Source organism: Thermobia domestica, chromosome 17 (genome assembly GCF_964235325.1).
Source record: "Thermobia domestica chromosome 17, izTheDome1.hap1.1, whole genome shotgun sequence".
Lineage (NCBI taxonomy): Eukaryota > Metazoa > Arthropoda > Insecta > Zygentoma > Lepismatidae > Thermobia > Thermobia domestica.
Window position 1 is genome coordinate 135,188,823 of NC_137470.1, and position 16,099 is coordinate 135,204,921.

Sequence of the window (16,099 nt, forward strand, 5' to 3'; positions counted from 1 at the left end):
GTCTCACAGTTCTTTTGCTAATTTTAGGATTAACAGCCTTAGACTGGAACCAAAACTCCAATAAGAGTAACAAAGGAAACAGGAATTTTAACGTCGAATCATAACTTGTTTTTCTTTAACAGAAGAAGGTTCATATTTCAAGTCTAAACAGGCAGTTTTCTTTTCTTTAAAAATAATAATAATAATAATAATCGATAAATGCAGACGTAGCTGAGATGCTAATAACCTTAAATGTTCAACCAAACTTCCAGCAATATCACCAGAAAAGGGTTGTTTACTAAAGTCAAATCATTCAGCAGGTTAAAGGAATTGTATTTTCTTTTCTCCAAACGGTAGCATCAGAAATTTAACTTCTTGCACAGAAAACACGATGACAGATGTACCTTGAAGGCTCGACTTAAGAAAAAAAATGAAATCTTTGAGTTTTACGTCCCACGGTTATGCCGGTTAGGCTAAAGGAGACGGTGATGATGAGAGATGAGTGAAATGGTGGAATGAAGAAAGTGGGAGGAAACGGGAGAACCCCGAGAAAACCCACGAGCACGATGTTTGTCCACCACAAAGTTCACTTGGCGGGGGCTGGGATCGAACCCGGGACCCCAAGGGCTCGACTTAAGAGTAGACAGGATGTTAAAAATGCTCACCAAATTAACCAAGAGACGAGAGTTATGTGAAATCGTTCAAACTGTATGTTAAATTAAAATAAATGAAGAAAAACCTTACGTCGTCACGAAGCTCAAACAACCGCATCAGAACCTTACCCCGACCCAGTCAACGAAGTGTAACTAATCACTTTCCATTTCATTACAAGGAACAGAAAATAACAAGCTGTTAAGAGGACAGACCCTAATAAAATTGACAATTATTACTGCCTCGTCAAGAATGGTTTTCATTTTATAGGGCATATGGCATGCAGTTAGTCTAGTTTATTAATCTGAATGAATAGATTCAACCAGATGCTATTTGCAAATTAATAGCTTAAGTTTTTGATGTTGAGATGTGTTGTGTGTTGTGTTACACACATCTTTCAGTCTTGGTTGGTAATTTTATTTCTTCCTTTTATATTTATTCTTTCTATTCTTCTTGCTTGGTTGAATGTACACTCATGTCCAAAATGATTGTTGCATATCTATAACTGTCTTCTTGAAAGAATATAATTTTATAACGGTTTGGCAGGGTACTTTTAATACTGATACTATGTGTATAATCGGGAAATGTATATTTGTGGTACATTTCAGAGGAAAAGGATTACAAATACGAAAATTAGAATGAGTAAAACAAAATGTTGCTAAATGGACAAAAAAAGTTCTATTTTCGTTTTATTGTTCTTATTTACTGCTCTTTTGAGATGCAATTTGCCACATACATATCTTTACCGATTAAACACATACTAACATTTTAAGAAATACCGGGCGAATTCGTTATCAAATTATATTCCTACAACAACATATTTATGGACATGCGACAATAATTTTGGACATGAGTGTACATTACAAATATTCCAGATGTTATCAACATGAAAAGCTACTGATCACTATTTTTTTTTTTTTTAATCAAACTTTACATTTGATGGCCAGTAACTCACAAAGAAAAACTGGACACCATAGTATCTCATATGTGTACTAAGCTCATGACGATCCTGAAAACCCCATCCCATACCACATTTGATCAAAATTGGGTGAGTTCCATCAAACACATCTAAACAGAAATTAATGATTTTTTTTTTTCGTGAAAATTTGACGAACTCCAAACACCAACAATGATGACCAATAACTGGGGAACCAAAGATTTCCACTGGACCATATCTGAAATGGTCATAGACCTTGATAAGTCAGTATATCAAATGTATTCCGCAGAATTTTAATTGCCGAGACATTGGCTATCAAAATTGAGGGGTTAAGTGCAATATCGCCACACCAATTTTACGAAATTTACCGGGCGAATTGGAAAATTTATTCTGGTTTGTGAAGAGTGAGTGAAAGTCAGGTGACGGGAATAGTTGAAGTTACGACGATGGTAGTTGTTGTAGGCTGTTTTTGTAAGCGGCACTGTTTTTGGAGGCGGAAAGGACTATTTGGCGGAGAGGTACACTTCCTATGATTTAGTTGCGGGAAAGCCAGTGTGGAAATGGCGCGTATATGTCAAGATTTAACATATCGTCTTTGAGTTTTATAGAATTACACAAAAATAACGAGCGTGTAACCTAAATGCTAGGTGGTCACACGGCGGTGTATTTCTGCACAGTGTACAGAAACCGTGTTTTATGTTTACAAGTGAAGCATTAATAGTATGAAACAATGACAAGTGCTATTGAAACTCGTATCATTACCAAAATCCACCCGTTTTCACTACCTTCGCTTACGCGCGTGCCCACTATCGCTGACGCGCCTGATTCCTTCGGATGCACGCGCCCGCTGTCGTGCGAGCACAACAGCTTCGCCCTCCTCTGACTCGGTTAGATAGTATTCGTCCTTTTTAGTGGGCACATAGGTTAGTTTGTGTTTTTGCTCTGTAGTTTGTGTGCCGTACATCCCGACGCCGTATATTTCTACGCAAATTGTAAATTCCGGTACCCTCTTCTGTTCCAAATTGTAAAAGTTTACATGCCTCTGTTTTGAAGGTAACTGATTTGTAACTCGACCTGACCTAACCTAATGTAACGTAACGTAATCTAATCTAACCAATTGTAGTATATTTTGGTACTTTGGTTTTCGATTTTCGTGTGGTTCGGCGATACAGTACAAATGCCAAGCTGAGGTTTAGGTTTAATCACAAAATAAATCCAAAGCCCAAATTTTATGATCAGTAACTGGAGAACCAATCTACACAGCATAATCCTTAATATGTATAATAATCTCGCCAAAGTCTACCACCGTACTAAGTTTGGTAAAAATCGGATGAGTATTATTGATCTCGTTTTAATGAAATTTTTTGATACCAGTGAGTTCAAAAACCAAATTTGATGACCGGTAATTCGGAAAACAAACGTCTGCATACTACATTTTAAATGCATAGCAACATCGTCAACGTCTACCACCATGATAAGTTACGTTAAGATCGAATGACTCTCGCCTAAAGCATGCGGTGTTGAATATCTTTTCACTAAAAACACACCCAACTTTAATGACTAACAAGTTGGGAAACAAATGTTTGCACAACTTGGTATTTCATGTGCTCACTAAAGTCTTCAAATTCTTAATACCATACCAATTTTATACACGATACGATGAGTTTCACCGTTCGCTCAAGATATGTGGGTCGTTCAAAATATAAGTCTTCCTAAGCTGTAAAATATTTATTGAGATAAATTTATAAGTTATACATACATGTGTAGATTGGTCCTTTCTCACCTCTCAACATAATCCTCATTAAGATTCGGGTATTTGTCCCACCATTGCACCAATTTGTCCAAACCCTTTGCAAAAAAATCAGGGCTCTGGCTATTTAGCACTCTTCTCACATTCCGCTTCGTTTCTTCATATGTTTTGAAACGTTCACCTTGCAATGCAGACTTTAACATCGGAAAAAGATGTAAATAACTCAGCGCTAAATTGAGGCTGTATGGGGAGTGGGGTAGCCGTTAACACCCTAATGTTTAATATAATGAAAGAATTTTATAGTATTAGTAGTAATGAGCATTTGTCTCTGTTAATTTAAATACGTTGGTTTTTATTATTATTATTATTTTTTTTTTTTTTATGGAAGTAAGTAAAAGAATTGGAAGGATTACTTAAGTTAGCAAATTTTATTTACACTGTGAGAGATTATTGGGAAATGAAAAAAAATAATAAGATTATATTGAAAAAACGTAAATTTTGTAATTACAAAATATTTTACACAAGAGACCTTACTTAGCTTAGATTTTTTTTTTTTTTTTTAAAACTAAGATTTACAAACAGAAAAAGGTTTTATATGAGTATAAGGTGTCCTCTCACCCACATGACTCTGAGTTCTCCTCCCTTCTTTGGCTGCTTCCGTCCTCCCTTTTGCCAGCTTGTATCCTCCTTATATCCCCCGTGTTTATCACACTTTAATTATGTTTTTAATAATTGAAAAGTTTTTTTTTGTCCTTTACGCAAGGTTGTTTTTTCAAAAAAAAAATTAATAATTTTTCCTTTTAGTATATATTAGATTATTTTATTTTTTCATTTTATTTATTTATTTATTTTGCAAAATCTCTTTCTTAACACACTAATTCTTCAATTTTGTGTCTTGTTTGTGTGCTGAGTTCGAATGGGGTTATCGTCAAGAAGAGACCAGGTCGCTTATGTCGAATTTCGTTTCTCTGAAGAAGAGTTTAGGTTCGACATAAGCGACCTGGTTTCCTGTCAACTGGTGATGAACAACTAAAGCAGAATGTGAAGAGAGTGCTAAATAGCCAGGGCCCTGATATTTTACAAAGGGTTTGGACAAATTGATGCAACGGTGAGACAAATACCTGCATCTCAATGGGGATTATGTGCAGAGGCGAAGAAGGATTCACCTACACATGTATGTGCAGTTTACAAATGAATTTCAAACCAGTTGAGAATGCTCCATGAGCATTGCCAGCACGAACTTAAAAAGAATGGAGAGGTGGAATGGGAAGGATGACTGATTTTTTCCACATCTAAATCTTTTTATCCGCACCTTCTTCTGTTTCTTGCAAAAAATCGAAAAATTGGATCTTTCTATGATTTACGGTTTCCGAGATATGGCCCCTTAAATCTCCCGAAATTCGATCTTTTTTGGCCAATACCTGGGAAACGGTGGCCACTTGTCCAGTAGCCACCGGTTACTATTTGATACCAAAATGTTCACCATTCTCTTAGGTATTGATCAACATCAATATGATTTCTCTATGACTTACGGTTCCCGAGATATGGCTCCTGGAATTTTCCGAAATCGGAACTATTTTTTTGGTCAATATGTCGGGAACGGTAAGTCATAGAGAGACGATGTTGGTGTTGATCAATACCTAAAAGAATAGTAAACATTTTGGTAGCAATATTAACTGGTGGTCGCTGGCCAACTGACCACTGGCCGAACCATTGGCCAGTGGCCACCGGTTACTGTTTGGTACCAAAATATTCACCATCCTCTTAGGTATTGATCAACATCAATATCATCTCTCTATAACTTATGGTTCCTGAGATATGACTCCTTAAATCTCCGGAAATCGGTCATTTTTTGGCCAATATCTCGGGAACGGTAGGAGTGACGCGAAAAATTCCATCATTTTGTCAGATAGTTTTTGTCAGATGCTCTTTCGAATGCTCAAAATTGAAAAAAAAAATCACAAATAACAGAATAACAGACAGACGGAAACACACACAAACATTGAGAATTCAGTAACAAACTTTTTAAATTCGTTGATTTTTTTTCAGCTTAGGGAAACACATTGAACGACCCACGTAAAAACTACTCTTTTGCCTGATACTTTTTAAAAATTTAAAATCAAATGAAGGATGATAATAATCTCTTACCTCTCTGCGCCAGCTGGCTGAGAACGTTTCCTCTTTGTCTCGCAAGTCGTTGTTCTTGATATTTCTTTTTCAGAGCTTGAACGGCAGTTCTTTGTTTCCTATTCGCTGAATCATTTAATCTGGTAGTGTGTCTTCTACCTTCGTCCTTTTCACTTCTCTTAGCGCCCAGCACCTGTTAAAAAGAAAAATTCACATAAAAATAGAACACTCACGGTAAAAAAAAAAAAAAAAAAAAAAAACTCTTTTTAATGTAATGTAACTTGGCGTGTAATCATGTACTACGATGCAATTATAGCTATCGAATAACTACACGCTAATACGTTATTCTTGGATAAAAATAAAACGTACAGACCACAGTACAAACTGTTTCGCTCCTATTTCATTTATTAAATAATGAATTACGTCATTCTGCACATATAGTAAAGAATATTAGTGCGTGAAAAACAATCCAAGCCGTTATACGAAAAATTCGTTCTAATAAAATTTATCCCTATCAGTAAACTACACTTTCCGTATTTGTCTGACAGAAATCAATTATGTCACATTATAGGGCTATTAACATAATTTTTATGTATGAAATATGAAGAAAATCTTCTTCTCACATAGGCGACTGTTCTGTAAACTAGGCGCCTCGATAATATAATCCAATTTGATACATAGGTTTTGTTTTGGCCTTCAATTGTAGTTACAGGTTAAAAAAAAAAAAAAAGTATAAACTTGCCTCAATCTACAGGCTATCTCTTAAAAGACGGCATCAATCGAAGACAATATAATAAGTTTTACAAAGCAACAGAGTGTGTGTTATGATTATGTACAGAGATCCTATATTGTAGTTGGATCACCGAAATACTAATCGTCCAGCACGTATCGCTCGTCTAATGGCTGATGCATACGCCTTTGATTTATGTGGTACCGAGTTCGATTCCCGCTGGAAGAGCATTAAAAGTTTGAATGCATTACAGTTGTTCGGATTTCACCTAAAGTTGTAGTTTTAAGTCTCACATATTAGCACAGCTACTGAAAAGGGGTGCAAAACTTCAACAAAGGAACAACAACAAATTGTGCACTTTTTCTGGATGGATCAAAATCCTCTAATGAGGAGCTATTAACACGTTCAACCCGACATCTGACAGTAATGAAGAAGATACGTTTTTCGAAAATCCCGACGTGAGCCACCGGTGGCGCATGCCATTCTTCTTTCAGCGTATTCAAAATATCGTATTCAATATACACACTTAACACAGTGTAATAACATATGAAGTCCGTAACACTGTTCTACTTTTCTAACTAAAAGCCCAAAGGCAACTTCAACGAATAAAGATCGTGTACCACTGGTGGCGCACGTCGGGATGAACGAGGTAATGTTAAGGTCAAGGTAAATTGGAAATTTTCCACTTTATAACAAAGTTAATATAATTTGTTTTTAATCCATCTCAGCACACAAATATCAAAGCTACTTAACGATAACTAAATAGAATTTAACGATTTCTTTCATTCAAAACAAAATAAATAAATAAAAGTAATACTGAATTGCTAATATTTCCACGATAAATTAGACTTACAGCGATAATACACATAATATTGTTAATAAATACATAAACCACCTTTTCTCATTCCTTGCAATGCATGTGCCAAATCGTAAAAATGAATCATGGCATGAAATTTATCATTTAACACAAGGAGACAGAAAGAGAGAGGGAAAAAATCGTAGTACCTTATCAGTTTTATGCACGGCCTCCCCGTTAACCTCGGAGGTTCGTCGTTCGACACCTTTGAGTGGCAGTTTGTGGCTGTGTTTGGATGGCCCATTGGCAGTGGAAGAGGCCTTTCCACAAGAGGCAACGGCAACGACTTTCGTTCTGCCTCCTTCCTTGCCGGATTCCCCCACGGGAACCACTTGATCTTCATCCTGATTATCTGGGAGAGTAGCGATGTTGAAGAAATCCAAGCGAGGAGGTAGAATAGGCGTTCCTGAAATGAAACACAAGGTTAAATCTACCACAAGGAAACAAGTTTCAACATATATTAGTAGTAGAAAAAAAAAAAAGATAAATAAGTACACGTACTGAGTCTCGAAGGCAGGGAAAGTGTACCATATAACAAGTCCAATCGCAATCGGCATTGTTGGTGACTTCCTTGACTGGAATCTGTCATCTCCCCCCCCCCCCCAATGCCCCAGGAAGCTAGATTAACGCCACACTGTCATTTTTTTTATTTATTTATTTATTTATTTTTAAAGTACTGACCGGGCCGACCACTATCGGTAATGCCATGGAAATCGGTATCAGAGCAGACTAAAGTATTAGCTTTTATCCATCAAACACATCCAAGTTCATGTTAAAAAATTCAGATGACGGAAGCCTATACCAATCTTGATAATTTGTTGGGATCTGAATCACATGTACTCCCATCAGAAAGTAAGCCCAGCTCTCAATCACAGGACAGAACACTACCCAGTCATTTAACCACAAAGGAAAGCTTTCTGTGTTAGGTTAATAATTTAAGCAAGGAATATGTACAGTACGTCTATCAAACACGACACGAAACCTTATATCTTACAAATATTGACACGTACAAATCCGTGTAATGAAGCCATAATTAACAACGTAGTTCTCCTAACCATGATTCACAATTTACTTCTTCACATTTCAGCTTTCTAATTCACCCCGTTTCCTTCGGAACTATAGAGAATATGATCTGGTCATCCTTTTCTGCACTACTGGTTTTGTGACTATATTTCCCCATCTAAGCCGAATGGGCTAGAACCTACCATTGGACAAAAAAACTCAAGAAAGTGAATTTAAATGCATCAATCTTGCTTACACTAAACAGCAAAGAACCTTCTCATAAAAATACACGAAGGTATTTTTGCTCTTATTTGAGGAATACCAAGTTAAGGAAAATATTACCTGACATTCTTGTTCTGGAAAAAAATAGTTACCATCATTAGCAGAGAATACTCAAGTAATGGCGGTATAAAGAGAGTGCAAGTTTTTGTTTTCCATTTGTCGTTAACACTTTTTAATATAGTTTTTAACTCTGTGTTTTAGCATTTGATTTCGTTCTGATGATGACTTCAGAACGTTGTCCGAAATATACTGACTGGCAGTTTTGTTTTTTCGAAACCAACTGAAGTGAAATTTTTATCTAATTCTGTTTTAGATTTACTACGTTATTAGCCACAATTATACAAAACCAAAGGAAAATACTTGGCTATTCCGAAATATGCAATACACGAGACCTGCAAAGATATTTAAGTAAACGCTATACAAAAGAAAAAGACTGTACAAAGTACAGTCATATTACTTCTAAGGGCAATGCTATATGATCTTGTTTACTTTTTTAAAGTCCTTTCGGTAAACCACTTGTTAGTACAATATAAAGTTTAAAGGACTACAAAATATCCGATAGAACGATCTGTGCAAGAATTTTTCAAACATTTTGAACAGTATTGTTTTACGAGCAAGGGAATTTCCTCACCTTGCGCGAGTGCACACACTTTGGATCTCTTCATCGTGTATGCGGTAAATAAATAAAACATTTGTGTTAAACATGCAATCCAAGCTCGTTCATGTTTTACCTGCCCTTCCAATACAAATTTCGGCATTGTGGTTGCAACCGATCTTACAGTTACCGACAAGCCAATGATTACTAGTAGTTTCCAAAACTAAATCTTGAAGAAAGTGAAGCGGGGGCCACCGGACACTTTCCCAAGCGTTTAGCTCCTACAGAAAGTGCCTTGACCCATTTTTATTAAAACCTTTGATCCGCTTATTGTTAGGAATTATGTTCCAAGAGGTTCAGTGTACAATCTAAAACACACTGTATGATGAAGGCAACCAACACAGCTAAAAACACATTATAAATTTACGTAACAGCAGTTACAAACAAAAGACAAGAGGTTAGTGTGTCCTAATACGTTAAGATTTACCTCTCAAGCAAAGGAACGTCAGAAAATCTTCCGTTTTCGGCCTCTTTGAAGGAATAAGTTCTGGTGAGAGGATAGCTCCATTGGTCTTTACTTTGTCTTTATCCTTTACAGGTGTCAATGCTGGACTACTAAGGTTGGATCCTTGGGCGAACTTCCTTTGTGCATGCACTTTTGTACTACAAAACAGAAAAAGAAAAGTAATTATACACGATTTATTCCTTTATATCCAACAATGAACATAATATTATCTAACTCGATGAACCACAAAACCAGAAGGTTCACTATCGATATGTGGAATCTTTTTGGATTTTTTACACAGCTAAAAGTAGGCGATTTTATTCTATTGATAACTTTAGATAAACTGACTGATTTAAACCAATTTTCTTAATAGAAAGAATGTAACTATATAAATGTTCCCGAAATCTTATCTTCCAATTGGTCACTTGTGTTCTGCAGCACTGACAAAAAAGGTTGGAAAGCACTTGGTTTCAACTGCTGGAAAAATTAACGTATTAAAATTTTAATTGATGCAAGAGAAATAATAAAGTACCGTTAAAAATCACTTCAGAAAAAAATAATACGAGTTAAAACTTAACCAATTATTCAATCAAGCACTGAAATTAATCATTCATAACTAATATATCATTAGTATACATTGTGTAAAAAGAACCGTACCACCACACACGTTCCAATTTCAAATGCAAGTAGTAACATACTTACAGATAATTATCGAAGAATAATTCATGCTGCAGGTCCACAAAAATTCGAAATTTTAAAACAGCATATACAACTTTCTTATTTGTTTCAAGGTAATTATATTTCTTAAGTGCTTCTTTAGCTATTTAAAAATAAACTGATGATTCAGTTAAAAATTAAACATTATCTTAAAAGATTAACAAAACTTAATAAATAAAAAAGGAATCGATAACTCTGAACATGATGAAATATTCAACGATTAGTTAAAGAAATTCATATTTATTTTTCTAAATCCACAAATTGCTACTGTTTATGTTTCTTTTTTGTGTTTCAACATATAAACGGAAAACACTACATATCTACGTTGTTGTTGATAATAATAATAATAATAATAATAATAATAATAATAATAATAATAATAATAATAATAATAATAATAGCAGCAGCAGCCGTGACTACTGGTCTGCTACTCGAAGAACTCGCAATAAGAAGGCAAAGCAAATTTTCTTGAAGTAGTGTGTTGTGTTTGTCTGGTGTAGTAGTTATTAGTGAATTAGTTTTGTTAAAATTATGTATCATTTATACATTCGTAATGTTGCATGTATGTGCATTTGTAAAATCACTAATTATAGGTTTTTTTTTTTTTTTCAAATTACAATTAAAAAAGGAATTTGCAGTCTGATATATTAATTAGGAATCTGGTTAAAGAAAATAAGCCCCACCCCTACCTTATTGGGAAAATAGAAAACGAAAAAGAGAGATTAAATAGAGTTAGGTGCAGATGCGTCTGCCAGTAAGACCACAAGAAGTGGCTAAGGCAGGGATAATGAAGAAAAAATACCAAGAAGAATTACTTTGTAAAACACATAAATATCAATTTCGTTAATACTGTGATGGCCAACTACTTGTCGGGCATATGAAGCCACTGTGGCCACACTTAAAAATTATTAGTCCAGTGTAAGTACCTAGCTTTCTTGAAACAGAAAATAGAAGCCCTTTATCTTTTGTTTGCTACAAATCCTGGATGATGATTATGATTATAATAGCCAAACGCATTATCACTTCGTATCGAAAACCTTGAATATTCTTTAAAACTACTGTACGCCACAAAGAAGAAACACAAACACTATAACAGAAGCGATTTAAAATGACTAGATGCTTTCTAAATGTGAATATCAAGAAGAAATAAGAGAATTAGCTTTCTGCAACAAAACTAATGAGGAAATGCTGGGAAAAGCACGGGAAGAATGATATTGAAGATAATTACAAAGACAAGAAATCAAAAAAGCATTCCTTGAAAATAACTTGTATTCCAAGGAATATGATAGTAGTATGGTTAAAGCAGATAAAGATATATAAAAAGAATGCGACCTATCGGCGATACTGAAGACAGCAATTCCTATCTCAATGCTAAGATATTAATGGAAGACCATAATGCATGAAAACTCTTCAACCGGACAAATAACTTGCTAATAAAAAAAATGAATAATAATCGTCATAAGTGAACAAAATATGAAAAGCCATTGGTTTGCAATCACTCACTATTCACCGCAATTCCTATAAAACAAGGCTATTTTCTTATGAGGAGTAATCTAGTCTCTAATTCGCAATAAACAATGCCATACTGTATTTATTTCAGAGTGAAAAATGTTCGTATGAACCGCTTTAATTTCTCCGTGTTTAGGTATGTACGTGACTTCGTCGTTCTGCGATGTTAGGTGTGATGCTTGCTTCCATTTTCATTGTGTTGCAATGATTGCAGGAGAAAGTAGATGGCTCAACTTTTTAGAACGATGTATCCGGCGTTATCCCAGGCAAAACGAGAAAATAAGCAAAGAAGCACCTTGATTAGCGCAGTGTTATTCAAATAATTGGCCAATTCGTATATCTCACAACGGAATAGCCTGAGTATAGCTTAAGTGATATCTTACATAAAACAACTAAGTAACTGAAGTAATCTAGCTGATACAACAAGCAAGATTCATTTTCATACAAAGTAAGATTGAAATGCACTTTGCATGAATACATACGAAAACGTAATGAACTATTCCATGGGTAAAAGTGGATCTGAAACGGTAGGGGGACGGATAACGTCACGCCGCCCCCCGTGTTTATCTCTGCCCATTGTAATTTTTTTTAGAAGTGGGGGGTGCCATAGATATTTTTTGGAAGCGGGGTAACGGCATCCACCCGCGTTCCTCCACTCTTTTATCCCTGAACTATTCTAGAAACTAGGACAGAATTTTTAGCAGTCACCGGAGCTGAAATCTTATTTTGCAACGTAATGAACCTCTCTACAAATAAATAAATAAAAAGAAGATAAGTCTTTACTGCATAAACCCTCACGCTTTTGTAAAGCTAAAAAATAATAATTGTGTTATACATTAAAAATAAGTTCCATTTACCGTTTCGGGCTTTCTTGCAGGCCGTCGTCAAGAAGTTCTCCATCCTTCCTTCTTCGCTTTGCATTATTTTGACTCACGACCATAATTCACCTGGAACAAAAAGAAAATAAAATTACTAATCATCACTTTGTACGGTGGAAATTGCTTTCCACACAGTGAATACATACTGGGACACATTACTTTCTTTCTTATAGATTATTGCTACTGAAGAACCTGTTCTTTTAAACCTCATAATGTGCTTCACAAGTGATGTAAATACAACGCCATATTTGTGATGAAAATTTCACGCGCAGACTTTATTATTATTATTATTATTATTATTATTATTATTATTATTTTTTTTTTTTTTCGTTTTGTTTGAATATAATAAATGATAGTATCCACACAATCTTGCGAGGAAATTGTTCTCGGCACCATGTTCCTGGTTAAAAGGGTTGACAAAGAGATAAATACACTATTCATCAAAACTGGGATCGTATGTCATAAGTAAAAGCATACCTAGGAGACCTCATACTCAAAAGAAAGACCCATAAGCGAAAAAAAGAAAGAAAAACAAAAGGAAAAAGACAAGAAAAGAAAAAAATGACAAACGAAAGGGAATGGACAGAGTACTGACTGGGTTGTCTGCCAGTCAACCCAAGGCAAATAAGTGGCCAATAATCATGAAACAGAGTTGCAAAATATTATTAAGTGTCCTGCCTTTAGGCAGGTCCTAGAATTAATGAGAGATTTTTTTTTTTTTTTTAAATTATAGGTTTGAGCCTGGAAATGTTCCTTCCATGTTTCTCGATTTTCAGCTTCCTCTTTTAACTCCCAATATTTTCTTCTATTTTCAAATCATCGATCAGTTGTGTTCTTCTTATTCCTCGCTTTCCCCTCCACCTTCCTTCTATAGCGGTATGAAGAACACCATTTCTACGCAAGATGTGTCCAATCCAATTGGCCTTTTTATCGAAGGACGGTGGCTAGAAGCGTTCTCTACTCTCCTATCAGCTTCAAAACATCTTCATTTGTTACTCTCTCTGTCCATTCTATCTTCTCCATCTTCCTTCAATACCACGTTTCGAACCTCTCTCAATATTTCTTCTCTAACTTCCGTAATGTACAAGTCTCTGAACCACACAGTCTAATTCTCCACATATAGCAACATATTACAGATCATAAATAAGGAAGCAACACAAAAGACAACAAATATTGCTTTTTCCTACTGTTATTAATTCGTTTTTCACTTTTCTTCACTTCCATGTGTTTCCCTCGCAGCTAATGGAAGTCTAGGGGAAAAAATCACTCATAAATTTACCCTGCCCTTCTAAATAAAGGTGTGAAGTACAAATATACAACTGTTAGTTAAAACAAAGACATTGCAGTGTGTTACAATGGGGGTCAATTAGTAGTAATATTGTCTTCTTGAAGATTAAAAATTCTAAAACGCTTACAGAACTGTTAACCTTTCAATCATCTAAAAAACTATCCTCAAAAGACAGAAAGAAAAAAACCCAACGAAAACGCCTTTTTGTCATCAAATCAACCGTGAGTGTTGTCTTAAGCTTCATAGATTACACAATTCTTTCACAGCGAATCTGCAAGCATTACGTATTAAAATAGTATCTTGACACTATCTAAATAAGCTACGAGTGTATACATTATTGCTTTCCATACTAGACTTTAAAGCATGAATCCTGTAAGGCGAGTGAAAATCCAAACTACCTGCATGTGCCTTTGGTGCACGTGATCCTCAGTTCGACTCCCAACGGGAGACCACGAAAATTTAGTTTCACTATCAATCACTGTCGTTAATCATCTGTCCTTATTAGCCTGAAGGGCATAGCCATACAATGTTAACCAAACAAGTAAGAAAAAAAAAAATCTTGACTTACTGACTTCACGTGGAATGTGTGCGAGAATCGTTTCTGACTCGGATTATCTCACCCGTCACCACCGAAGACATTCTAGGCGATAAAGAGGTGTCAGGTGTAATTGTGTACGAGGCCCTAACGATCCTTTTGTCCAGGCGTTCCCTGATTCGTCAAGTCTGTCATTGAAACTCTCTGCCTCCCGTCTTGCATACCACTGACACGTCACACCCCACTGCGGAACGACCATCCGGAATCTCGTAATCCCACCATATAGCCACAATCTCAGTCACTTAACTGGACAATAGGCGTCGAATGGTGTCGTCGTGGCTTTGAAGACAAACACTGTGATCCAGAGGCAACTATACTCGTCGTGTTGCTCGACGATCCTCAAACTACTAGAGGCACACTTTCTATAAACAGACTACCCTTTGTAGTGGCAGTTTTGCTGCAACTTTTAAAACCAAAGACGAATACGACCTCTAGACATTATCCTGTGCAAATTTCATTTGAATAGGAATAACTGTACATTGTGTCCTTAAATGTGCTTTCAGCCGTGTATTTTCTATTGTTCTATGAACGAGGTGGCCAACCTTTTTAGGTTAGAGAGCTACTTCTAATTTTAGAATTCAGTGGCGGTGTATTTAGTATTCACTAGTCCCTTGGAAGGAATCAAGAAACAATAACAGTGATCGATACAGACAGTATAACACAGATCACCGCGGGATACTTCTCACCACTTATTGGTCGACAACTACTGTTTCCCAAACAGTGTCGCGCGGTCCTATAATACAGTGTGTCGCGAAATTTTAACATTTAAAAATCATGAGGCACTTAAGTTAAAATCGATTTCGATTTAGACTGTAGCAGTTAACATCTCCAGCGGTAGCAGCAATATTCAGCACTATTTTATAGAAACTTATTGTCTCACATTATTATAATTTTTATTAATAATAAAAATCAAACAGGTGTATCGCTCAGTAAAGTGTGTCGTCAGCCAGGAAACGTTGGGAACCACTGGACTAGCAGATTGTGTTCGATGTGTTGGGGACCTCCTGCTTTATAGGATAGGAGACAACAACCAATGAACTATGACAACAATGAATAGTAACAAACATACACTCAAGAGGCACTGGAAAGCTCTACTGACACATCTTGGGATTATTGTTTAAATATTAGATCACTGAACAAGCAAGCCGACAGGTAGAAAAAAAAAGAAAGAAAAAAACTACAGTATTAATACAAATAATAATCGCACCAACTGATCGTGTTATTACTGAAAACCTTGTTTGTTTCACAGTAGAAGATCGGAAAGTTGTATATTCACTTCGCGCTTTGTCTGCTTCAAATGATCAAACCAAAGTTCCCATAATCTAGCTTCGTATCGAAAAAGAATTATGACGACTTCATGTTTCTGAATTTTACTTCATTGACCCCTTTATGCATAATAATTCTCATTTTAATAATAATAAAAAAGTTCATAAGTTGTCAGGAACTTCACATTGGAAGGTTCAGTTGGACCCACCACCCTCGGACTACGTTACTTGGAATCGTGCGGAACACTGAATAAGAATAGTCAAAACTGATTGAATCCATTTTGATCAAATTTTATACAAAGACATACCTCAGCCCGAGGGAGGTTTACAACATTTTAATTTGAAGGAACAATATCATGAGCTGAGATATAATTAATTATCAAAGTGTCTGTGGAGTTCCTATATTTAATAAATGAACACGTTCAATAACTGA

The 16,099-nt window shown here is 35.7% G+C and overlaps 1 protein-coding gene across 1 annotated transcript in view; it reads right to left on the reverse strand.

Moving 5' to 3' along the window:
* Jarid2 (Jumonji, AT rich interactive domain 2) overlaps positions 1–16,099 on the reverse strand; it is a 133,834-nt gene that overhangs the window by 101,191 nt on the left and 16,544 nt on the right. Inside the window, exons 2-5 of the mRNA XM_081744312.1 lie at positions 12,498–12,587; positions 9,397–9,572; positions 7,180–7,436; positions 5,466–5,637 (exon numbers count right to left, since the gene is read on the reverse strand). Coding sequence (XP_081600438.1) covers positions 5,466–5,637; positions 7,180–7,436; positions 9,397–9,572; positions 12,498–12,580 — 688 coding nt within the window. The 5' untranslated portion in view covers positions 12,581–12,587. The remainder of the gene's footprint in view (positions 1–5,465; positions 5,638–7,179; positions 7,437–9,396; positions 9,573–12,497; positions 12,588–16,099) is intronic.